The following is a 27,106-nucleotide window of genomic DNA, read 5'->3' as shown; positions in this document are numbered from 1 at the left end:
GCATCGCCATGAGAGTTCACCGGAGTTCGTGCAGGCGCTTGCTGCAACGCTGTGTGAGAAAATTCTCATGCAGGGGTGCTGTAAGTGAGAGCACGAACTCCGGTGAACTCTCAGTGATGCACTGCAGTAGCGATTATCTCTTGTCAGTGTATCTCTGGGGCCAGGTAGAGCAGTCACATCTCCCCATGTGACTGTTCTACATGTGAGATCATCATGGGATACTTGGTAAATGGACTACATCAGACAGGGAGTATTTATGTTTGGTTTATTGTTTTATTTTTGTTGCAGGAGATCGAGAGAGTCGGAGATTAGGCGATGCAGTAAGTATGGTAAATTAAAATTCAATAAAGGAGTCTGTGCGATTATTTCAATTAAAGGGAATCTGTCACCCCTTTTTTGAGATATCATATAATGATATCATTCAATTGTGTGTCACATAAGGATTCTCTTAGTACTTTTGCTTCCCCCTGACCCCGCACCTTTCATGCATAAATATCTTTTTTATATCGGTTCAGATGTATGTAAACTGCTGCAGTCCGGTCCGATGGGCGGGGCTTATTCACCTGCTCCCCCCTCCTTGTCTTGCTCTATGCATTTCTTCTTGCGTAGAGCAAGACAGGGAGGGGGGGCAGATGAATAAGCCCCGCCCATCGGACCGGACCGCGGCAGTTTACATACATCTGAACCGATATAAAAAAGGTATTTATGCATGAAAGGTGCTGGGTCAGGGGGAAGCAAAAGTACTAAGAGAATCCTTATGTGACACACAATTGAATGATAGAAAAAACTGATGGCACATCTAGAACTAGTCTGAATAGGTGCATACCAAAAAACAGATTATATATCAAATAAGGAAATGGTTGCACTCAATTGCATTAAGGCATATCAAATATGAAATATGTGAAATACGAATAGCATAATGGCTTTTGCAATCTAGAAAAACATATGAGATACTTAGCACAAGATTTGGCCAATTTCTAGATGTGCCGTCAGTTTTTTCTGTCATTTGTATGTTAGCTTTCTGACTGAGCACTCCGCCCTTTATCAGGCTGTGATTTTAATTACATCCAATCACATTTTGGTTCCTATCTTCCTATAAATACAGGCTTTGCCATGTTATTAGCCAGAGGTTAGTTCACACTAGGCAGTTAGTATAGGGACCCGTTCAATGAGATCACCTTGACGTTGGTGAATGGGCTCACATCTTTTGTCCAAATTTTGTGCTAAGTATCTCATATGTTTTTCTAGATTACAAAAGCCATTATGCTATTCATATTTCACATTTTTCATATTTGATATGCCTTAATGCAATTGAGTGCAACCATTTCCTTATTTGATACACAATTGAATGATATCATTATATGATATCTCAAAAAAGGGGTGAAGATTCCCTTTAAAGGACTTTATTCTGGACGTGTCTTTATTTACCATGTAACTATAGAATTAATAATGGATAGATGTCTTATTGATTCTTCTCCATTACTAATCCATGGGCTTGATGTCACCGCACAATACAAAGGTGACATCAACCCCACAAATAGTACCCCACTTGCCACTGCTAGAGGGCAAGTGGGAAGAGTGAGGCTAAGTGCCAGGATTGGCACATCTATAAGATATGCCATTTCTGGGGCTGCTGAAAGCTTATGTTTTTGGCCTGGGGACGCCAATATACATGACCCCTTCCCAGGCTATTAATATCAGTCAACAGCTGTCTGCCTAGCCTTTGTTGGTTTGATTTTATAGGGGGACCCCATTTCAATTTTTTCTGGGGTTCCCCTGTACACTAGCCAATAAAAGCTAAGCAAACATCTGTGAGCTCATATTATTAGCCTGGAAACCTTTATGGCTATTGGCTCCTTCCCATAATATTAACATCAGCCCTCAGCCATCGGCTTTCACTCTGCTGGTTATGAAAAATTACGCGGGCGCCCACACAATTTTTTTTCACATTTTTAAAAAAAATATACAGATATTGCGTTTCATGCAAATTTTGTGTGTGTGTCTTTTATTTAACTCTTTATGTACCATTTTATTAATAAGGACATATATATATATATATATATATATATATACGTATATATATATATATTCCCTTACATTTGTTTTGTGTGTATAAACATTATATTTGAACATGGCATGTAATAATATTAAGGTCAATGGAGAATGAAAAAGAAGAGGTTGGACATGGAAATGACATGACAATTCTTTTTTTTGTTAAATAATATATCTTTATTTAGCTTTCAAAAACGCATAGAAATCTGCACGAAAAAAACCATGAAAATCAGCGTCAAAAACACAAAAACCGCATGTAATTTCCACTGCGTTTTCTACCAAGAGAGGCAGAATCCGTGCAGAATTTTACAAAAGCAAGTCGGCAACGTGTTGCACATACCCTTACTTAAACATCCTCTTGCAGTGAGCTGTAGAGTTGTTGTAGCCTTTGTTAGTGGGCCTATCGCAAAACACAATACGATGTATATGGCTATAGGAAAAAACAGGAGCTGCAGGGATTTCAGGTGCAAGGTTTGCCAGGTAAAACCTTCCCTCTAATTGAGTTGAAAAATAGAAGAAGCCCTCCAATACAATGGATCAAATACAAAATGACTTTTAAATCACCCTCAATGGCAACATTTCTGTCCATGTGAGGACTTTTATCAAGCCTTGTAAAAGGTTTTCACATGGACTAAAACGATGCCATTATGGGCGATTAAATAATCACTTTGTATTTGAATGGATGTAATTTGTTTTCCAATAATTTTTATTAAGGTATTTCAAATTTAACAAACATAGGAAAAAAGGGTATGGGAAATGGGATACAGAAGGAAAGGGAAGGGAAAAGAAAATACAATAGGAAACTCAATGAGTGATCATTTATAGCCATTACTCCATAAGCATCTTAAAGCTAAAAGCTAAGAATATAACTAAAACTTAACATCTGAAGTCTAAAATCTAAAATAAACAGAAGAAAAGAAAAATAAGATCCTATCTGGATTCATCAGTGACAACAAAACTAGTTTTTTGTAAGAAAAGTTTTATTCCATACTTCCCACTTTTTATTATATTTGTCCAAGAAGTTATTATGTAGAGCAAAGCGTCTTTCTAATGCGCTATGTATCAGAAGATTGTGAAAAATATCTTCAAATTTTGGTATATCGGTTTTTTTCCAGTGTGCTGCTATTGAGTTTTTAACTACTAGTAAAATATGTACTATCATTAATGTATCTGAAAAGTCTAAATTTTCTAGATCTAATAAAAGAAGAGCCATACTAGGGGAAATAACCAATTTCCTTCCCAAAAAGGTGTTTATATGAACAGATACTTCCTTCCATAGACTCTTAACATTAGGGCATTCCCAAAATATGTGATATATGTTTCCCACCATTCCACACTCTCTCCAACATAAGTTGGAGTTACCTGGATTTATAAAATTCAGCCTCGAAGGGGTATAATACCATCTCACAAACATTTTGTAGTAAGGCTAGTTTCACACTAGCGTTTATGAGCGCAGCGACGGCCTGCGCACGGCCGCCGCTAAGCCCCGCCCCCTGCCGCGCCCCGCCGGTAGCTCCGCCCACCGGCGCATGACGCTGCATGCGGCCTGCGTCCCCTATCTTTATCACAGGGGGCGCAGGCCGTGCGCAGTATGCGTTTGGCGGCGCATGCGTCCTTTTGACGGTGCGCCGACCTGCGCCAAATGCAACCTGCTGCAGTTTGGTTGCGTCGGCGCACCGTCAAAAAGGTGCATGCGCCGCCAAATGCTTACTGTGCACGGCCTGCACCCCCTGTGATAAAGATAGGGGACGCAGGGCGCATGCAGCGTCATGCACCGGTGGGCGGAGTTACCGGCGGGGGCGCGGCAGGGGGCGGGGCTTAGCGGCGGCCGTGCGCAGGCCGTCGCTGCGCTCATAAACGCTAGTGTGAAACTAGCCTAAGACTCTTGTAGTGTCATTGAGATTGTTGCTATGTAAGAAAACTTCAAGGCATCTTGCCATTGTTCCAGTGTGGGTGTAATGTTTAATTCTGACTCCCATCGTTTCATATATGCGCTCTTTAGTATAAACGTGTCTTTATTGAAAATGTTATATATGTTCTTTAAGCTCCAAACGTTCTTTTTCTCTATGTTTCCCAAGTATAAAGATATAATGTCCAAATTTAGTGGCTTAGGCTGGTATCACATTAGCGCTTTTTCAGCGCGCGCACGGCCGGGGGTAGCTCCGCCTCCGAGCCGGCTCTCTGCCCGGCGTGCCCGCCCCTTGCTTGTAGCGCCGCCTCCTAGCGCACAGTGGCGCCTGCGATCGGCGCACCCTATCTTTAGCATAGGGTGCGCAGATCGTGCGCAGGCCGTGCGCTAGTTGCGCTTTGACCTGCGCTGCGCACTTTTGACGGTGCGCTGTGCACGCCAAAATCCGAAAAGTTTGATTTTGGCACGCACGGCGCACCGTCAAAAGTGCGCAGCGCAGGTCAAAGTGCAACTAGCGCACGGCCTGCGCACGATCTGCGCACCCTATGCTAAAGATAGGGTGCGCCGATCGCAGGCGCCGCTGTGCGCTAGGAGGCGGCGCTACAAGCAAGGGGCGGGCACGCCGGGCAGAGAGCCGGCTCGGGGGCGGAGCTACCCCCGGCCGTGCGCGCGCTGAAAAAGCGCTAATGTGAAACCAGCCTTAATTTGGGAGAATTTTTTAATGTATCTTTTTAGAATGGTGAAAAAGAGAAATTCTGAGGAGGGAAGATTAAATTTTGTTTTAATCTCACTAAAGGAAAGGAAGGTACCATTGTATATATCTCCTATTTTTTTAATATTACATGTAGTCCAAATTTCTGGAATAGTACACTTGTAAAAGATAGATATTAAGTTTAGTGGAAAATTACACATTTGTCTCACTTTGTTCCAATTTCTCCCTGGTCTAATAAAATTTTTCCAAGCCAAGAGTATGGCTTGGAATATGGGATGAGAAGGCAAACTTGGTCGGGAACCCAATACATTAGCAAAGAAAATATTGTGGAATATGTCATTATTACTTTGACTTTCTTCCAAGGCGATCCACGCAGGTGTTGTATTACGACTAAACCAATAAACGCTAGCTTTAATCAGTAAGGCTTGGTAATAAGCTGTTACATTCGGTAGCCCCAGACCTCCATATTTTTTACTTTTATAAAGGATGTTCGACGCAATTCTTGATTTTTTGCCATCCCAAACAAATGAGTTTATTAATTTTTGAATTTTTGGCAATTGCGCTGAAGGAATGTATACTGGAAGGATCCTAAACAAATACAATATCTTAGGTAAAACAAATGACTTGACAGCCAATATTTTCCCGAACAAGGATAAACCAATACGTTTAAAATTTACAAAATCTGTGGTGACATTGTGAATTAAGTTGTTAAGATTAATTGAGATAGTTGAATGTAATTTGTTTGTCAGCTTCATCCCCAAATATCCAACTTCCTCCTCCTTGCACGAAAATTTTGAGAGAGTTCCTAAACGTTCCACTTCTTGAGGATTTAAGTAAAAGGGTAAAATCTTTGATTTTGAATGATTTATTTTAAAATAAGATATATTTGAGAATAGCTTTAAATCTGATGACAATGCTGTGATAGAAATCTCTGGGTTTAAGAGTGTCAGCACTATATCGTCCGCAAACAGACTGATTTTAAATGTGCGTTGAGGAGTTTCAAGGCCAAAGATGTTAGGATTAGATCTGATTTTTTCTGCCAGGGGTTCTATTGCCAAAACAAATAAAAGTGGAGAAAGACGACACCCCTGCCTTGTACCATTTGAAATAGGAAATGACTTTGATAAATGATTATTCGTGTATACTTTTGCACAAGGCTCTGAATACAAGGCCATAACTGAAGAAATGAAGTGATTAGAGTTGAGCGACTTTTGGTTTTTTAGGGTCGCGTTTCGTTTCGTGAAACCCGACTTTTCTAAAAGTCGGGTCGAGCAAGATCGTCCGATTATAGGGAAAAGTCGGGGTCGTCCCGAAACACGAAACCCAATGTAAGTCAGTGGGGAATAAAAGTCGGCAGTGAGAGGAGGACAGGAAACACACCTACAGTGCCCATTTGAATGCCAAAAGCATCAATTCTTCTTACTTAAGCTTGTCAACCTTAATTAACTTCATAATACAAGTTACGCACTGAAAAATGGGGGTTATTTGGCTAAAGTTGTGGGGGGGAGGGCTGGCTGCAGGTTTTCATGTGCCCTGGGCGAAAGAGCGCCCCTTTAACACATACCACAACTCATCATGCTCCGATACGGCAGAGAAATAGCGGTATAGTACAATGAAAAATACCTCACTTTTTACATCTCATGACAAGGCCCATCTATTTCTCCATACAGAATCATTGGTCCCATATAATGTTTGAAACAGTATATGATGAGCTCCACATAATGCTACAGTATATGTTGGTCCCCATGGATGAAGCTCCACTGTCTTATGGGCCCAAATAATGCTCCAAACATAATGGGCCCCATTTCTAATGCTCTAGTGTATAATGGACCCTGTAAATGCTGCTCCAGTGTCTGATGTCCACCTTTGAAATGTTCCAGTGTATGGTGGGCCCCATCTATCATTCTCCAGAGTATAGTGCTCCCCAAAAATTGCTGTCCCAACATTGAAAACAATCAAATAAGTCTCCTCGCTAGGGAATCCCTGTACTTCTCTGGATTCCTCGTCGTCCCCATCTTCCATCTCACTGCACAGTATTTCAACTTTGCAAGTGCTGTGATCCTGGGCAAGCAGGGGGGGCCCACTCGTTGGCGACGGCACTGGCACAGGGCCCATGATAGTACGGTGGTGTGTCTGATGGCGGGTGGGCCGAACCTGCACTTTCATCTGCAGCTTCCTCTTTGTCACCGTGTAAGATGGAACTGTATATGGGAAGGGTAACCTGAGTTTCATCAGGGTCAGATTCAGGTCGTGTAGCGTGCGAGGGGAATGTAGTGGTCTGGGTCAATGTACCAGCAGATTCATCGAGCAGTGGCTGGGCATCAGTGCACTTGTGTCGCCCCCAGGAGTACGGTCGCCACAGTGGCATTACCTTCTTCCTAGGGAGTGTGATGTCATGCTTGGGACTGAGCAACGAAGGATCTCTCTAGCAGGTTAACTGATTGGGCGGCGTTATTCCCACGAGTCATGACCCTCCAAACAGCGTTCATGAAGGCAAAGTGTTTGTTTTACGTGGGCAGTATGGTTGCAAAGCTGAACCTTAAAGGAATGTCCAGAAGGGCACCACCAGGAGTGGAGCCTACGGTTAAATTCGACTCCACCTGGGAAACCTCAACCATGCCAGCTACAGAACAGATGCACACATTGCAAGCTTAATTCCGTTAACGAACGAGACTCCGTCATGCCCCGTGGTCCGATTCCGGCTTACTAGAGGGACACGTGAGGCTCTGGCACATGAGATTGGCCAATAACTGGTGTGTCATGCCCTTACATGTCCGTGGCTGCATGTGCGCTACACTGAAAAGGCCAGCGTTTGTCGCTTATGGGTGCAGATAACCCGCTGAACAACGTTAGTGATGGGGATCACTGATTACAATTATTACCCGCGAACGATGATTTCCCAGTAAGTGCAGGTCAACCGCAGTTCCGGAATTAGGCCTAACCGTCATTCCTGAAAAAATTAAAAACTTACGTGTGCAAACCACAGGTGCTGTAGCTTGCTTAACAGCTCGCCAGCCGTTCTCACACCCAGTATGGATTACACGTGATTGCACAAAGGTGAGAAAGGGTACCGTATCCCCGGATAACATGTATGGATAGCGTACACATTCAAAATATATGTCTCAGGAGGCAGGCTCAGATGGTGTCAGGCCCAGTATGGATTGCACGTGATTGCACAAAGGTTAGAAAGGGTACCGTTTCCCCGGATAACATGTATGGATAGCGTACACATTCAAAATATATGTCTCAGGAGGCAGGCTCAGACGGTGTTAGGCCCAGTATGGATTGCACGTGATTGCACAAAGGTTAGAAAGGGTACCGTATCCCCAGATAACATGTATGGATAGCGTACACATTCAAAATATATGTCTCAGGAGGCAGGCTCAGACGGTGTCAGGCCCAGTATGGATTGCACGTGATTGCACAAAGGTTAGAAAGGGTACCGTATCCCCAGATAACATGTATGGATAGCGTACACATTCAAAATATATGTCTCAGGAGGCAGGCTCAGACGGTGTCAGGCCCAGTATGGATTGCACGTGATTGCACAAAGGTTAGAAAGGGTACCGTATCCCCGGATAACATGTATGGATAGCGTACACATTCAAAATATATGTCTCAGGAGGCAGGCTCAGACGGTGTTAGGCCCAGTATGGATTGCACGTGATTGCACAAAGGTTAGAAAGGGTACCGTTTCCCCGGATAACATGTATGGATAGTGTACACATTCAAAATATATGTCTCAGGAGGCAGGCTCAGACGGTGTTAGGCCCAGTATGGATTGCATGTGATTGCACAAAGGTTAGAAAGGGTACCGTATCCCCAGATAACATGTATGGATAGCATACACATTCAAAATATATGTCTCAGGAGGCAGGCTCAGACGGTGTCAGGCCCAGTATGGATTGCACGTGATTGCACAAAGGTTAGAAAGGGTACCGTATCCCCAGATAACATGTATGGATAGCGTACACATTCAAAATATATGTCTCAGGAGGCAGGCTCAGACGGTGTTAGGCCCAGTGTGGATTGCACAAAGGTTAGAAAGGGTACCGTTTCCCCGGATAACATGTATGGATAGCGTACACATTCAAAATATATGTCTCAGGAGGCAGGCTCAGACGGTGTTAGGCCCAGTATGGATTGCACGTGATTGCACAAAGGTTAGAAAGGGTACCGTATCCCCAGATAACATGTATGGATAGCGTACACATTCAAAATATATGTCTCAGGAGGCAGGCTCAGACGGTGTCAGGCCCAGTATGGATTGCACGTGATTGCACAAAGGTTAGAAAGGGTACCGTATCCCCAGATAACATGTATGGATAGCGTACACATTCAAAATATATGTCTCAGGAGGCAGGCTGAGACGGTGTCAGGCCCAGTATGGATTGCACGTGATTGCACAAAGGTTAGAAAGGGTACCATATCCCCAGATAACATGTATGGATAGCGTACACATTCAAAATATATGTCTCAGGAGGCAGGCTCAGACGGTGTCAGGCACAGTATGGATTTGACGGCCCAGATTACACAGCGGAGGAGCAGGGAGAGGTAAAGATTGCAAATGCTGGGGCCCTGCCCAAGCAAGGGGGGCCCACTCGTGGGCGTCGGTACTGGCACTGGGCTCCTCATAGTACAGCGGTGTGTCTGACGGCGGGTGTGCACCACCACCGTCAGAGACACTTGATTGCACTATGAGGGACCCTGTGCCAGTGCCCGCGCCCAAGAGTCGGCCTACCCACCTGTCCAGGGCAACGGCACTCGCACGGTGTCGTGCGCTAGGTGGTGACCCTGGCCATGGGGGGGAGGCAGCACAGTTAGGGAGTTTTAGAAAGTGGCATATGTTGATGTTGGACATTCAGCTGATGCAAAAGGCGAAATAGGTGAAGTCCCAGGAAGAGGTGGACCAAAGCAAGCCATTTTTCTGTCACCCTATGTGTCATCAGGGGAAGGTGGGACAAAATCCTTGGAAACCCATGCATGGTTCATTTTAATGAAGGTTAGATCATCCACATTTTGGGTTGACAGACGGGTCCTTTTTTCTGTCAGGATTGATCCAGCTGCACTGAAAACTCTTTCCGATAGCACACTTGCAGCTGGGCAAGCGAGCTCCTGTAAGGCATATTGGGCCAATTCAGGCCAGGTGTCCAGTTTAGCGGCCCAATAGTCAAAGGGGAATGACCTGTGTGGGAGAACATCGATATGGGAGGAAAAGTAGTTTGTAACCATAGTTGACAACTGCTGTCTCCTGTCACTTTCCATCGATGCAGTATTACCAGTTGTGTGAGTGGTATTTGAAAAATCAGTCCACAACATTGTCATGAAACCCCTGTCTCCAACGCCACTTCTGCTGTGTGCACCACGAACACCTCTGCCAAGCTGCCCCCGGCCCGTACGGCTCGTGTGAGAACCATCACCGCTGCTGTGTGCTGGGAATGCCTCACGCAACCGATTTACCAGAGTTGCTTGTTTATTAGCCAATATTAGGTCAAGGTTCTCCTGTGGCATGATGTTTTGGAATTTGCCTTTATAGCGTGGATCCAGGATGCTGGCCAACCAGTAGTCGTCATCGTTCATCATTTTGGCAATGCAGGGGTCCCTTTTTAGGATCTGCAAGGCATAATCTGACATGTGGGCCAATGCTCCCGGTGTCAATGATGCACTGCGAGTGCTGGGTGGAGGAGCACTTTCTGGCAAATCCACATCCCTCCAGTCACGCACAAACCCTGTACCAGACCTTGCCACGCCAACATTTTCACTTGCCCCACGAGATGCATCCTCCTCCCCTAAGTAATCATCCCCATCATCATCCTCCTCCTCCTCTTCTTCCTCCACCTCTTCCAGGAGAGGTCCCTGAGCAGACAATGGCTGAATGTCATCAAGGATTCCCTCCTCCTCTTCCTCCTCATCAACATTGGCTGCAGACGCCTGCTCCTTAAGGTGCGTCAAAGTTTGCATGAGCAGACGCATAAGTGGGATGCTCATGCTTAGGATGGCGTCGTCTGCGCTTACCAGCCGTGTGCATTCCTCAAAACACTGAAGGACTTTACAGAGGTCTTTCAGCTTCGACCACTGCACACCTGTCAACTCCATGTCTACTCTCAAAGTGCCTGGCCGTGTATCCTCCCACAAATGCATTATGGCCTGCCTCTGCTCGCACAGCCGCTCCACCATGTGCAGGGTGGAGTTCCACCTTGTTGCAATGTCGATAATGAGGCGGTGGTTGGGAAGGTGGAGCAATCGCTGCAGCTTCTGCATACGAACGGAGTGTACAGGCGACCGGCGGATGTGCGCGCACAGTCTTCGCACCTTCTGGAGCAGGGCTGTTAACTCCGGATAATTTTTGAGGAAGCACTGCACCACCAGGTTCAAGGTGTGAGCCAAGCAAGGTATGTGGCTGAGTTTTGAAAGGGCTATGGCTGCCACAAAATTACGGCCGTTATCACTAACTACCTTGCCTGCCTCAAGATGTACACTGCCCAGCCATGACTCAGTTTGTCGCTTCAAGTACTCGGCCAGCACCTCGGCGGTGTGTCTGTCGCCCAAACACATCATCTGCAACACAGCCTGCTGACGCTTTCCACTAGCTGCTAGATAGGGGGACACATTGTGTGCAACAGTGGCAGCTGCAGATGGAGTGCTCGTACGACTGCGCTCTGTGGACGAGCTTTCGCTTCTGGAGGAGGAGGAGGAGGAGGAGGGTCGAACGCCTACAGCCAACTGTTTCCTATACCGTGGGCTAGGCAGCACTGTCCCACCACCGCTGTCCCCTGTGGACCCTGCATCCACCACATTAACCCAGTGCGCAGTGATGGACACGTAACGGCCCTGGCCATGCCGACTGGACCATGCATCAGTTGTGAGGTGCACCTTTCCGCTCACTGACTGCTTGAGTGCATGGACAATGCGGTCTTTCACATGATGGTGGAGGGCTGGGATGGCTTTGCGAGAGAAGAAGTGGCGACTGGGTAGGTCATAGCGTGGTACTGCATAGGCCATGAGTTCGCGGAAAGCTGTGCTTTCCACCAACCGAAAGGGCATCATCTCAAACGAGATTAGTTTGGCAATGTGGGCGTTCAAACCCAGTGTACGCGAATGAGAGACTGAGTACTTTCTTGACCTACTCATAGTGTCTGGGAGGGTGAGCTGGACTTGAGAGCTGAATATGGTGGAAGTAGCGGTGGACAGGGCGGACTGAGAGAGGGTTGATGATGGTGATGGAGTTGGTGTTCTTTCTGATGGCCTAGAATCAGTCTTTCGTTGATATAACAGTGGGATTCCCTGACTGCTGTGGCCTTGCAACGACACCTCAACATTTGCTGCTGTGCTAACCGGTGGGCTTACAGTGGGGGAAACAATGTAGCATTGCTGACTACCTTCGTTGTGATCAGTTGCACATGTGGCACTTAAGGTTTGGTGTTGTGTCCACGCTTGCAAGTGCATGCTGGTTAAATGTCTAAGCATGCAACTGGTATTCAAATTTTTCAGATTTTTCCCTCGGCTAAAGGTCTTTGCGCACTTCTTACAGATAACCTTGGCCTGATCATGAGGATTTTGTTCAAAAAAGTGCCACACTGCACTCTTCCTACTTTGGCAGACATTTTGCAGCCTAGCACGCTGTGATCTTTTGACCCTCTGGACAAGCTGTCCAGCAACTCTTTTGATGTTTGGAACCTGTCTTTGGAGTGCTACGGGCCTGCCAGATAACAGCTGTTGCGATGTCGATGTCTGCTGTGGATGCTCCTCATCTGAGCTATTGGAAGCAGCACCCTCTTCCCCCAATGGATGCCAATCTGGGTCAACAACTGGGTCATCCATCACCTCCTCTTCTATGTCATGTGCACCTTCCTCTGTGTCACCGTGTATGGTGGTATAGTGTGCGGGAAGGGGCACCTGAGTCTCATCAGGGTCAGAATCTGACTCTGTACACTGCGAGGACAATGTAGTGCTCTGAGTGAATGTACCAGCAGAATCATCCATCAGCGGCTGTGCATCAGTGCACTCCATGTCAAATTCATCTTGGCCTGGGTAATTCACCATTTCACTTGATAATCCAGGCATGGTATGTGAAAACAGCTCCATGGAGTAATCAGTAGTATGGCCTGCGTCATCCTTCAATCTTGGTTGGGGTGAAGGACACAAGGAAAGGTGTGGTTCATGAACATGAGCCTCCAATGACGACTCAGTGCTTTTACTTTTTACAACTGAAGAAGAGGAGGCGATAGAGCTGGAGGCTGAGTCAGCAATGTAAGACAAAACTTTTTCCTGATGCTCTGGCTTTAAAAGCGGTTTGCCAACTCCTAGAAAACTAAGCGTTCGAGGCCTTATGTAGCCAGACGATGACGCAGGCTCAACACCTCCTGCATTCGGTCCTATTTTGCTCTTGCCACTACCATCAGATCCACCACCAACACCATCATTACCAGCTGCCAACCCCCGCCCAATTCCACGGCCTCTTCCACCAGCCTTCCTCATTTTTGGTAGAAATGTAGACAAAATCCAACAAACTATATAGTAATGTAAAACAAGGTACAAGGTGTCTATAGGACAGGGGAGATTTTGAATTTCTGCAGACACTTGTGGACACTGGACACTTTTGGATTGTGTGAGGCCCAATGAATATCTGAGCGCTATGTGACAGGCTCGATGGCACAGCTGTGACCAAAGTGACGAGAGGATAAGGGAGATTTTGAATCTCTGCACACACTTTTGGACACTGGACACTTGTGGATTGTGTGAGGCCCAATGAATATCTGAGCGCTATGTGACAGGCTCGATGGCACAGCTGTGACCAAAGTGACGAGAGGATAAGGGAGATTTTGAATCTCTGCACACACTTTTGGACACTGGACACTTTTGGATTGTGTGAGGCCCAATGAATATCTGAGCGCTATGTGACAGGCTCGATGGCACAGCTGTGACCAAAGTGACGAGAGGATAAGGGAGATTTTGAATCTCTGCACACACTTTTGGACACTGGACACTTTTGGATTGTGTGAGGCCCAATGAATATCTGAGCGCTATGTGACAGGCTCGATGGCACAGCTGTGACCAAAGTGACGAGAGGATAAGGGAGATTTTGAATCTCTGCACACACTTTTGGACACTGGACACTTGTGGATTGTGTGAGGCCCAATGAATATCTGAGCGCTATGTGACAGGCTCGATGGCACAGCTGTGACCAAAGTGACGAGAGGATAAGGGAGATTTTGAATCTCTGCGCACACTTTTGGACACTGGACACTTGTTGATTGTGTGAGGCCCGATGAATATCTGAGCGCTATGTGACAGGCTCGATGGCACAGCTGTGACCAAAGTGACGAGAGGATAAGGGAGATTTTGAATCTCTGCACACACTTTTGGACACTGGACACTTTTGGATTGTGTGAGGCCCAATGAATATCTGAGCGCTATGTGACAGGCTCGATGGCACAGCTGTGACCAAAGTGACGAGAGGATAAGGGAGATTTTGAATCTCTGCACACACTTTTGGACACTGGACACTTGTGGATTGTGTGAGGCCCAATGAATATCTGAGCGCTATGTGACAGGCTCGATGGCACAGCTGTGACCAAAGTGACGAGAGGATAAGGGAGATTTTGAATCTCTGCGCACACTTTTGGACACTGGACACTTGTGGATTGTGTGAGGCCCAATGAATATCTGAGCGCTATGTGACAGGCTCGATGGCACAGCTGTGACCAAAGTGACGAGAGGATAAGGGAGATTTTGAATCTCTGCACACACTTTTGGACACTGGACACTTTTGGATTGTGTGAGGCCCAATGAATATCTGAGCGCTATGTGACAGGCTCGATGGCACAGCTGTGACCAAAGTGACGAGAGGATAAGGGAGATTTTGAATCTCTGAGCACACTTTTGGACACTGGACACTTGTGGATTGTGTGAGGCCCAATGAATATCTGAGCGCTATGTGACAGGCTCGATGGCACAGCTGTGACCAAAGTGACGAGAGGATAAGGGAGATTTTGAATCTCTGCACACACTTTTGGACACTGGACACTTGTGGATTGTGTGAGGCCCAATGAATATCTGAGCGCTATGTGACAGGCTCGATGGCACAGCTGTGACCAAAGTGACGAGAGGATAAGGGAGATTTTGAATCTCTGCGCACACTTTTGGACACTGGACACTTGTGGATTGTGTGAGGCCCAATGAATATCTGAGCACTATGTGACAGGCTCGATGGCACATCTGTGACCAAAGTGACTACAGGATAAGGGAGATTGGATTGCTTTTAAAAAAGCAGTTTGCGGAGCAGTGGGTAAACAGCAATGCCAGCCTGTCAGGAAGCCTTAAAAGGCAGCCCAACAACCAACACCACTGATATACCACAATATAGCCTCCCCTTGCACTGCACACACAGTGACTTGTGTGTTGTGCAGGCCAAATCGCTAGCAGCAGAAGCAGTTATTTTGTCTTCTTCCCTGCCTAACACTCTCCCTACAGAATCAGCAGCAACCTCTCCCTATACTGAGATCGGCAGAAGAAAGGTGGCGGTCGGCGTGCACGCCCTTTTATACCCCCTGTGACGCCCACCAAAGCAAGCCAATCACTTGCATGCCCTTCTGAAAGATGGTGGTGACCCCTGCCTATGTCATCACGTTGCCCACAGTGTCCGTGGATCCTGATTGGCTGTAAAAGAGCGCAAAACAAACTTTTGAAACGCGACTTTGGCGCGTAAGTCGCCGACCTCGTGGCCGACCTCATCCTAGGGTCGGGTTTCGTTTCGTGAAACCCGACTTTGACAAAAGTCGGCGACTTTTGAAATTTTTCGACCTGTTTCGCTCAACTCTAGAAGTGATCATTAAATCCAAATTTCAATAATGCTTTCTTTAGATACGCCCAATCTAGCCTATCAAAGGCTTTTTCAGCGTCTAGCGTAACTAGAACTGAAGGATCTGTAGAAAATTTAGTAGCGATTATTATATTCATGATCCTTCTAGTCCCGTCAGCAGCTTGACGACCTTCTACAAAGCCAATTTGATCGTCTTTTATTAAAAAAGGTAGAACCTTTTTAAGTCTTTCAGCCCATATTTTTGAGTACAGCTTTGCATCCCCATTAATGAGTGAAATTGGTCTGTAGCTCTGAACCTTGTCAGGGTCTCCCTTCTCCTTAGGTATCATAACAATCGTAGCTTCTAACATTTCCTTTGGAAAGGAGCCCTGACAGGTAGCCAAGTTAAATATGTTTTCCAGATAAGGAGCTAGGATAGTTTGAAAGGTCTTATAATATTCATTGGTAATCCCGTCAGGCCCCGGTGATTTCTGGGCTTTAAGTTTATTAATCGCATCAAATATTTCTTCTGTTGATATGGGTCTGTTTATATGTTCCAACTCTAAAGGATCAATTCGGGGGAGATCTAATTTGTCTAAGAATGTATCTATCAATTTAACATCTGGTTGTGCTGTTTCAGCATCCGAAGCTAAATTGTATAAGCCTTGAAAAAACTCTGCAAAGGCGTTTGCAATATCCTGAGGATGAGTCTTAACATTTCCGTGATTGTCTTTGATTTTAACTATTCTCTTATTAATTCTCTCTTGTTTGAATCTGTTCATCATATATGCAGTTGGTTTGTTAATAGATCAGTAAAATTTAAATTTTGAATTTTTGATAACTGCATCATAATCCGAAATGATTGCAGTTCTTAATTCCTGCCTTAATTTCAGTATTTCCGAGTGAACACTCGAGGATGGAACCGGCAAACTGTTTTGAAACTCTTCTTTCAGTTTTATCTGAGACTGTAAATTTGTGATTGTCTGTCTTTTTATCCTTTTTGATTTGGACGAAAGTTGAATCAAATGGCCTCTCAGGACCGCCTTGTGAGCGTTCCAAAGAACGAACGGATTTATATGACCAACGTCATTTTCATTAAAATAGTTAGAGATTGTATTTGAAATTATTTCCTTATATTCGGGATTTTTAAATAAAGTGGAGTTAGCTTTCCAGAGAAACATGTTTTCTGAATAGAATCCCAATTCAAACTCCGCCAGCACAGGGACATGATCTGATATAGATTTGCCCAAGATACTAATTTTTTTAAATTTAGAAATAGCAAAAACATCTGTCAATATTAGGTCTATTCTCGATGATGTTTTGTGCGTGTCCGAATAGTGCGTGTATTCACACGAAGAAGTATTCAGACAGCGATAAATGTCAAAGAGTTCATTAGAAATTAACCATTTACTAAGAGAAGGTGCTTTTTGGCGTACTGGTGATGAAGAATCCATTGTACTATCAGGGACTATATTAAAGTCTCCTGCGAACATAAGCATCCCTTTCTTAACTTTATTGATCTTATCCATTAATCTATTTAGATATGAAATGGTCTTTTTATTTGGAGCGTATACATTAATTATTGTGCAAAGTTTATGATTGAGTTGACATATGAGGATATGATATCTCCCTTGTGGATCTGTGATTTCTTCTATTAATTCAAATGGAATATTATTTTTTATAAGTGTAATGACCCCGGCCTTCTTTTTCCCTTTCAGGGATTGAAACATATGTGGAAATTTCTTATTTTGAAAGAACGGATGATTTTCCCTAGTAAACTTGACTTCTTGTAGACATACGATGTCCGCTTTGCTATATTCTATCTCCCTCCAAAGTGTATGCCTTTTATAAGGGATATTTAGGCCCCTAACGTTGAAAGACAAAATTTTAAGCTTCATGTTTATGTCGCTGTGAAATAAAGTAGGAAGTGGAACAAATCCAAATAAGACTTCTAACTACAGCACTGTAAATACCAAGTGATAGAAATAAGACTTCAGTAAGTCTGTGTAACAAACAACAATAAAAAAAAAGAGAGAAACAAAAGAAAAATAAAAAATCAAAAAGTAAACTCGAATGAGTTCCCCTGGAGGAATCCAACCTAGAAGGATTCTCACCTAGTTTGGGGTTATATGAAAAAAAAAGTGGTTCAACTCCTACCCTTACACCTAATATTTCTATTAATCCTTCTAATTTTTAAGCATTATAAACATTCCAAATAATGAAAGTGAAACCCGGTACTTCTTGACAATAAGTTCAGCCAATGTCATCCTGGAATGATTGGACGAAAAACATTGCTTCTTCTGGTGTAAAAAAAGGGATTGTCTTCCCCCTATACCACACCAAAAGTTTAGCAGGATAACCCCATCTATATGAAATGCCAAGATCTTTTATTTTTGTATTTACTTCTCTAAAAGATTTTCTGAACTCCATGGTTGCCTTGGAGAAATCTCCAAAAACTCTTATGTTGGTATAAGGATCTGGAAAGTTTCCCTTGTCTCTGATATAGTGTAAATTTTTTTCCTTTGTTTCAAAATAATGCATATGGAGGATAGTATCCCTCGGCTTATCGACAGACAAGCCTCTAGGACGCGGAATACGGTGGATTCTGTCAATCCTGAATTCAAAATCTGGAAGATCAGGTAGAGCCTTTTTAAATATAGTTTTCGTGTAGTTGGAAAGCTCATCTTGTGAGATATTTTCAGGGATACCTCTTATTTTAAGATTATTCCTCCTACTCCTATCCTCCACATCCATCAATTTAGTTTTCAATGTCTGTATTTCCATTTTCAATTCAGAATTCTGTTTAAGCAAAGTATCCGTTTTATTTTCAACAACTAAGATCCTGTTTTCATTCTGTTCTATTCTCTTAGTGATTTTGTCACTTACTTCATCCATTTTCTTATTCTGAGCTTCAAATCTCAAAGCCATAGAGTCACTAAGCATTTTACAAAATCTAGCCATAGAGCCTTCTGTCACTACCTTTTCAGAGGCTAAAAATATATCTAGATCAGTGGGAGCTAGCCCTTGTTTTAAAGGTTGAGGAGATGAAGGTCGATCTTTTTTAGTACGTTGTCTAGTTGGACTACCGTCAGGTGAAGAGTATTCTGAGTTGTTTCCAGATTCGGCTGGTGTTGAACATTCAAGTTCTTTTCTTTTTGTGGATTTGGAAGTATCCATTGCGTCAGAGTTAACCTCTTTAATTGTGGGCACCTGAATAGGATGATTAGGCTCTAGTCCTTTACCTTCTATATCCTTTTTTGGTGGTTTACTCTGAGCTGTTGTAGGTACCTGACTAGCCTGTGGATCCCTTTTTAATGGAGACCTTGATTTCATAGGACTTAATATGTTGGGGGAGTCTTCCCTGGGTTTATTATAAGACCTATGTGGAGGTTGCTTTCCTTTTTGATTTCTGTTTGAAGAGGTCATCTTATGAATTAAGACAGTTTAATATACAGAATATTAATTCCTGATTATTTGTAATTGAATAATCACCTTAATAGTATCTATGAATCAGATAGTTAGAATCCTGAATTCACTCAAGGGTCTACCCAAATTGGCAACAGGGATTATTATCCTATTAAATTAGTTAGGAGTTAGAGATATCACAAAAACAAACTCTATAACCTCAAAAAGGCCTAAGTTAGAATAATACCTGACTTATGTATCGTTGCCTATCAACAATAGTACTAAAGATTTCCTATAGATCTCTATATCCTATATCTTTCCTAAAAAGGGAAAAGAGAACAAAAGCCTATATATAGAGTTGTGTAGGATATACTGCTAATAAGCAGCTAAACCAAAGATTATTGTATATGATTTGAAATATTAGTTATGAGGATAGAAATAATATATAGTATATACAACCACAGTAATCAAGTAAGCATCTAACAATAGCATATAATATATATCTAATGTCGATTGGGGTATTAGAGCCTGGTGAATAATAGTAAAAATGTATATAATTTGTACTGCTATCCAGGTACCAAATTATAAGTAATAAAATATAAGTTATGTTCAGGAGCTCCGTAGCTTTAAATATCAAACAGCCGCAATCACCTAAAGCTCAGCTTCCACTCTCTATCCTCAGTAGCCTTAAGTATCAAACAGCCGCGATGATTTAAAGCTCAGCTTCCACTCTCTATCCTCAGTGGCTTTACGTATCAAACAGCCGCGATCATCTAAAGCTCAGTTTCCACTCTCTATCCTCAGTGGCTTTAAGTATCAAACAGCCACGATCATCTAAAGCTCAGCTTCCACTCTCTATCCTCAGTAGCCTTAAGTATCAGACAGCCGCGATCATTTAAAGCTCAGCTTCCACTCTCTATCCTCAGTGGCTTTAAGTATCAAACAGCCGCGATCATCTAAAGCTCAGCTTCCACTCTCTATTCTCAGTGGCCTTAAGTATCGAACAGCCGCGATCATCTAAAGCTCAGCTTCCACTCTCTATTCTCAGTGGCCTTAAGTATCGAACAGCCGCGATCTTTTAAAGCTCAGCTTCCACTCTCTATCCACAGCAGTCTTAAGTATCAAACAGCCGCTATCATTTAAAATTCAGCTTCCACTCTCTATCCTCAGTGGCCTTAAATATCAAGCAGCCGCGATCGTTTAGAGCTCAGCTTCTACTCTCTATCCTCAGTGGTTTTAAGTATCAAACAGCCGCTATCGTTTAAAACTCAGCTTCCACTCTCTATCCTCATTGACTTTAGGTATCAAACAGCAGCGGATTTTTAAAGCTCAGCTTCCACTCTTTTTCCTCAATGGTTTTAAGTATCAGACAGCCGCGAACACTTAAAGCTCTATCAAACAGCCGTGATCATTTAAAGCTCAGCTTCCACTTAAGTATCAAACAGCCGCTTTCAATAAAGCTCAGCCCCCACTCAGATATCAAACAGCCGCTTTCAGTAAAGCTCAACTTCCACACTCTCCTGACCCACCAATATCTGCTTATCAGGGATTACAAAGTTCTCCTTGTATTCCAATATATCAGGACTCCGTCTTCTTCCTTAAAGTCTCCTTGGCGCCAAAGAAAGGGATTTCCCACGGATCAAGCCAGCAAGAGGAATGCAACACCACAGCGATCGCGGCAAATCTGGGAGTATGGCAGTCACTCAAATCCAGTGCCAGTACCCTCTCTTCTCCTCCCCAGGGGCCCACTCAAGAAAGGACTCGGAGATCCGTATCGGCAAGGGCTCACAACAAACCTTAGACCGCGTTGAATCTGCGCACCGGCAGCAGCTGTCAATCATCTGCCTGCTCCTGCTTCTCCTGCCCTGCCAAGGATTTTAGCCAATAACTCCTCCAATTTTCAGCAGATTTCTTCGTGCCCGGTCTTGATCTGCTCAGAATATCTCTCCGGATCCTACTAAGCAGGATCCCCCGGGATCATGTCCACCGGCGTGGTACAACACCCCGAAAATCGCGGCGGGTCTGTGGATGCCGCGGCTGCTAACGTCACACTCCAAGTCCTGCTCTTCTCCTTCCTTGGTCTTCCGTAGCCACCTCAGAGTCCAGGAATATTACCAAACACCGGCCGCTTGCACTTTTCAGCAGTATGCTTCTCTCCTGAAGCCCTTTTTCTTCTCCAACAGGCAGGCAACAGCGGGTAGTGTAGAACGCGGGCCTGAACAGGACCCACGGACAAGCGCCAGTCCTCCGGTCTCTGCAAACAAACAGCCCGGTCACCTCCACTCCTCCTGATCACCGATACAACAGGATAGCTGTTCGGTAGATGTGAAACTCTTCCACCTCCTTTCTTCTTCTGCAGGAGTCAGCTACAGGCCCCTCTCCTCTGCTCAGCACAGGAAAACAACACTGCTCCTCCTCAGTAGCTGTAGTTCTGTTATTTTTGGTCCAATCTTCACATTCTTGGTATCAAAATGCTCCAGGCGACTTCTAGACTCTTGTTGTGAGTATGAATTCTTGAATGGAGGATTCCTGTCGCTTCAAAGTCGCTTCATATAGGTAGTTGAGCAGGAGCCCTGAGCAGACACTTCCTCACACCATCACAGCTCAGGCCACACCCCCCCTGAATGGATGTAATTTGAAGCTCTTATAACCCTGCCAATTTAATATTTATTATTCCTTAAAAGGGATTAGCTGTTAGAGATAACATTACGGTAGAATTTTATATGGGTACCGTTACACCTAGCGACTCACCAGCGATCCCGACCAGCAATATGACGCTGTCAGGATCGCTGGTGAATCGCTGGGTGGTCGCTAGTGAGCTGCCACTCAGGCAGATCTCACCAGCGACATCGCTGGGGACAGGGATCGCTACTTACCTGTCAGACACGGCGATCCTGCGTCCTCCCGCCCGGCTCCACACGTCGCTCGTCGTCACAGCAGGAAGTGCCGCAGGAAGTGGACGACGAGGAATGGTCCAGGAGCTTCTCGCGCGATTATCGATAAGCAGCGGGGGAGCCGGTCGGAGGTAAGTATCACATGCAGTGATATCGCTAGTAATATCGCTGTAACGTCACAAAATCGGTGACTTTACAGCGATATTGCTAGCGATATCGCAGTGTATAACGGGGGCTTTAGTCTTTCATTATGGCCCTATAATATAATCCTTAGAAATTTTCACTTCAAAATGATTGCAATCACAAGCAGGCAGCTTTACTAAAACTGTGTAAATTTAAGACAGTGGAAATCTGGACTAGACAAAATATGCCACATTTACTAAAGTGGTGGATGCTGTTTGATAAATTTGGAGCATTGCTAAGCTCACTGATCTAAGTTTCATCAAAAAATTGCGACAGAAAATTTAAGGCAAGATTTTTGTGCACAAAGCTGCATGTCCAATCATGTCCTTTCTAAACCTCATCAAGCAAGTCAGGCCAGTGTCGAAGGCGCACAATAAATGTGGTACAAGGCAAGAAGCACAGTTTTTATATTTTTTAGTACAAAGTAAGCCACAGTTCAAGCACTACTGAATAGAGATGAGCGAATTTGTTCTGGTTCCCTCTTATTTGGCAAGCTATAGCGCTTACCGAATAAGCTGCAGAGGGAATCCGGCTTCCTGGATTGTGCCTGCTGGTCAGCTGATTGGCGCCGCAGCTTCATGTGTCACGGCTGTGTCACAGTCACAGTACATTCATGGAGAGCCTGTGTGTTGGAATCCGAACAAATTCGCTCAGTTCTACAAATGAATGAAATACAGTACATTCAATAGAGTATTACTGATTCAAAAAAGGACAAAACAATTCTCATGTTGTAGGACCCAAAATTTTCAACTGCAAAAAATTGAAAGAAGAAAAAACATCACTGTATTACCAACCCAACTCCAGCAATCTAGTGCACAGTAATAGAAGCAGTAGGACTTCATTGTGGTTATTGAGTACAGTTGGCTGTAAATGCTAGCTACAACCTGCAGAGCAATGGTGCCATCGCTCAGCCCAGAAAGTTTACCATAAGATATACTTAGTTTCAAAAAGTGGGATTCAATAACTTCATAGTAGGTAATTGCTTATATAAATAATTCACTACAATAGTAACGTAGAGTCTTAGCTCAGCTTCACTTGGAAATGTGATTTCTTTGGCTAAATAAATTGTAAAACTAGGGTATACACCTTGGATTTCTCTGTTATTACAGTAGAGCTACAGGTTAATCTTGAACATTTTTTGCTATTCAAGAGTTGAGGTACATTTTAAAGATTATATTCCCAACAACTTATTTACAGTGGGGTAAAGTTATTACATTTAATAATGACGTTGAAAATAATTCAAAGATATTATATGTTAAAGTGAACCCTACAGCTGTGGCATGCTGCCTCAACCAGTCACTATGAATCAGACACTTGCTCTATCATATCAGCCAGGTATGATTTATTCCTTAAAACACTGATGTTTCAGAGAAAACATACTGTATATGTAAAAGTTGTTTGGTGACCAGGCTTTGCAGGCGATAAGATCAAGAGGTTGTCTCATATTATTATTCAGATTCTTCATCTTGCTTCTCTCTGCATGAGTGACAGGCTTCATACATGTTTGTATAGGAAGAGACCTATCTCTCAAGGGAAGAGGGGCAATGAGAAGCCACAAGGGAACAGACTATTGAAGTAGCCACCCGAGCAGATTGACTTGTAAATGCATGTTTTCTCTGAATTGCCACATAATTTACAAATTAAACATACAAGACTGAAATGATAGAGTTGGGCACCGATTCATGCAGTTCGTGGTTCGGGCAGCATGAATTAGCTGTCGGGTTCCCTTTAACATGAAAATGCATTGTACAGATATAATTATATATGTAATAGAAAACTGCAAACATTTTTTTGGCCCACTTGTCTCTTTCTTTACCTTTCTCCAGCTCACCTGTGAAGTAAATATCACTCTCTGTGACCCACTTAAGGAAGTCTTTCATAGGACAATAGCAGTCCCAGGGGTTGGAGCTGAGGCCTAAGGTTCGTAGACTCGGTAGTTCACTAACTGTCGTGACATCTAAGTAAGTCAGCGCTGTTCGACTTAGATCCAACTGACGGAGTCCTGTGTTGTTGGCAAAGGCATCCTTTTCAATCTCCTCCAAGTTGGGGTTGTCAGAGAGCTTTAAAACAACCAGACTTGTCAAAAGATAGAAAGTGCCTGTTGTAATTTTGGAAATGTTGTTGTGACTTAAATCCAGATAAACCAATGGCAATGCAATGAAGGTGGCATCCAAAGAGTCTCCTAAAACATTGTGGCTACAATCCAGGTACACCAAGTCAATTAACAGGTTAAGATCCATTGATGGAAGGTAGGTCAGATTGTTATGAGTTAGGATTAGCTGTCTGGTATCCATTGGGATGCCAGATGGAAATTCTTCAAGTTGTCTATCAGTGCAGTTCACTAAAAGATGTTCACAGCTGCATTCCCTTGGACAGCATCTGCCACTCTCTAATATAGAGACCATCGTAATAAAAAAAAGAAACTTCTGTCCGGAACTGTGTGACCTCTGAATGTAAATGCTTTTTTCATCCATGAAAAAGATTTGTCCAGCAGGTCTTCTCCAAGATAAGTAGGGGAACAGAAACATAACTATCTTCACAATGGCCAGCCCTATTAACACAGTCCCCTATCGCGGCAATTGATAGTAAGGCTGCAGTCATGTCACGTAACATGCACACCTCTCTTACCATGTGTATTGTAACTATTCTCTGTTGTCTTATTCAGAGTGTCACGTTGCTCTCATTCTTGAGGTCTCATTGACAGCCTATTTTCACTGTCTTGCTGTGAAAGTGCTGCTGCTACCATAAAGCCTCTTTGAACTTGAAAGTGAAGCGGACGGTTAAATAGCTGGCTCGGACACTGAGGAGCACACATCTACGGTCTCTGGTTGCCAGTTGACACCTTTGTGACGTCAGTGGCTGTTCCAAGACTGCTCTGCACCTGCTGAAGCTCAGGCACTGCTGGATACATGAATGTGTCCATCATGGAGCAGTGTGCATGCTTGTCATTCATGATAGGAGGAAACACATCAACACTGTTGTAAACCATTCTAGTAAGGATGTAGCTGATTAGCAGGACACGCAGCAGTGACTTCTGTGCTGTTGCTACTGCGACTTTCAATAACATAAACTACATGTAACACATATTTGTGTTAGCTTTACACACATTACATAAACATCATATACTAAAATGTATAGAAATTATTAGATGCAACATTAATAAAAAGAAAAACATTTTTAAAGGACTTTTCTGTGATCTTCAAAATTTGCAATATAGTAAGTAATAGAAAATGTAAAGAGATGTTTACCTCTTGAATCTCCTGACCAAATAATGGTCCCTGCCTATCGTGCATTGATAATGTCCTGTTTAATATCTGTAGGCTCAGTGAGGATGTCTGCATGTAAGACACATGATTGAAGAGGTCAGTGATTGACCGCAGTGGCCACATAAATGATGGTTAGGGTGTTACAAATGCAGGAAACAATAGTGACCACTGAACCCTGAAGCAGTGGAGGATTCAAGTGCTAATCAATAGTTATTCCTTTTTTTTTTTCAACTTTCACCTCTACTGCAAGTTTTTAAAAATCCCCAAAAACCCATCTGAGTGAGTACATTTGTTAATTTTTAGTATGTAATCAAATAACTGGTGTACTTTATAGACAGCAAATACAAACTATAATAAGAAAAAGCAAAAAATAGTTCATGACTCTATATCTAAGTTATTAATAAAAAGGGAACCTATTGTAGTGAGGTCTACAACATTGTGTCCAGAAAGGGTTAGTGTGACCAGTGTTATAGGATAATGTGTTTATGCTATATGTTTGATAAAGAGTGTTGCATTTTATCCTTATGGCCAGTTGGTGTCTCGGTTCTCTTGGAGGCTCTGCCTCAATGCTGCCCCCATGGTTAGGGGAGGTCTGTCCACTAGGGGAACCATTACAAAGGATAGGGATACAGTTTGTATGATACAGGGTAGAATACAGTTAACATATTGGGATTAGCCCACTAGTTGGGAGGAGTTAGATCAGTTATTAAGGGAAAAGGACTTCCTGCTTTAGTCAGTGTCAGAGACTAGTTTGGGGTCAGGTTGAGAGTCAGTGTCAAATGTGTAAGTGGGGTGCTGAGGAAGTGCTACATACTGACAGTATTCAATGGGTTCCAAGACAGTGGATGCAGCAATGATGAAAAGGTTCTGTCAGTGACAAGTCTGTCAACAGTATGAGGACACATCTTAAGATTCGTAAGGATGCCATGGCAGTCTTAGGCCTAAGGTCCAGAAGAGGTATTGAAGTCCATATCTCTGTTTCCCCTGTAAGTAAGATGTCAGTCAGATCTCAGTGAAAGGGAAGGATGGTGGGCCTCAGGGAAGCTGTTATGCCAGATAGAAGGTCCCTGGTACTGTAAGGGGGAAGACCGGTCTGTGGGTACCTGCACTGGTCCTGGACTGTCGGGGCTGCGTCCTATGTTTCCCATGGGTAGGAATAGGGGACTGGACAAATCCCATGACCCTGGGAGAGGGGGCGTGGACACAGGGGACTCAGAGCAAAAAGGGGACCCTCGGCTGGCGACGGCCCGGCTCTTGCCACGGACTGGAGTGGGGCAGTGGCGGCTGCAAGCGGCAATGGACAAACCACAGCCGCGGTCGGGAGTGGAGCGGCAGCAGCTGTGTGTAGCAACGGGCAGGCCACAGCTGCGAGCTGGAGTGAGGCGGCAGCGGCCGCAGGTAGCTGCGGGCAGGCCGCAACTGCCAGCTGGAGTGAGGCGGCAACGGCTGCGGGTTGGGTTGAAGCAGCGGTCTTCTGTCGGTCGGCTCGACGCCGTCTCTCTGCAGTCCACCGTGAGCCTCCCTCCCGTCGCTGTCCTCCTCTCTGGTTTCTGCTCGAGTCTCCTGCTCCATCTCTCTCGTTCTGCTGACTCACGCTGACTTTTATATAGACTCCGCCCTCGCCCGTTCTGTCAGTCTCAGCGGTCCGTCCCCTTACTCTGCTCCCCGGAAACAGGCTCCCTAGGAACTTAGATGACAGTCCCCTAGGTTCCGGCCCAGACACTCGGCAGGGGCCCTTCCTCCTACACTTACCCATCCTGTATGCTCGCCAGTCCTTGGGCGAGGGCCTTAGTTGGCTCGGGTAGGCTTTTGGATGCGAGAGTTCTTGTTGCCATATGAGCTGGTCCTGTTCATAACGTTCGGGGGGTTTGCCAGCTGTTGATC

General features: G+C 44.2%; 1 protein-coding gene across 1 annotated transcript in view; it reads right to left on the bottom strand.

Moving 5' to 3' along the window:
• LRRC52 (leucine rich repeat containing 52) overlaps window positions 1-24,361 on the bottom strand; it is a 759,726-nt gene extending 735,365 nt beyond the window's left edge. The window contains exon 1 of the mRNA XM_073558055.1: window positions 23,788-24,361. Within this exon, the coding sequence (XP_073414156.1) occupies window positions 23,788-24,361 (574 nt within the window). The remainder of the gene's footprint in view (window positions 1-23,787) is intronic.
• Between the last annotated feature and the right edge of the window lie 2,745 nt (window positions 24,362-27,106).

The sequence above is a fragment of the Dendrobates tinctorius genome, unplaced genomic scaffold, assembly GCF_039654945.1.
Source record: "Dendrobates tinctorius isolate UK_male_01 unplaced genomic scaffold, ASM3965494v1 ptg000012l, whole genome shotgun sequence".
In the NCBI taxonomy this organism is placed as follows: Eukaryota; Metazoa; Chordata; class Amphibia; order Anura; family Dendrobatidae; genus Dendrobates; species Dendrobates tinctorius.
This window is presented reverse-complemented; position numbering and strand designations above follow the sequence as displayed.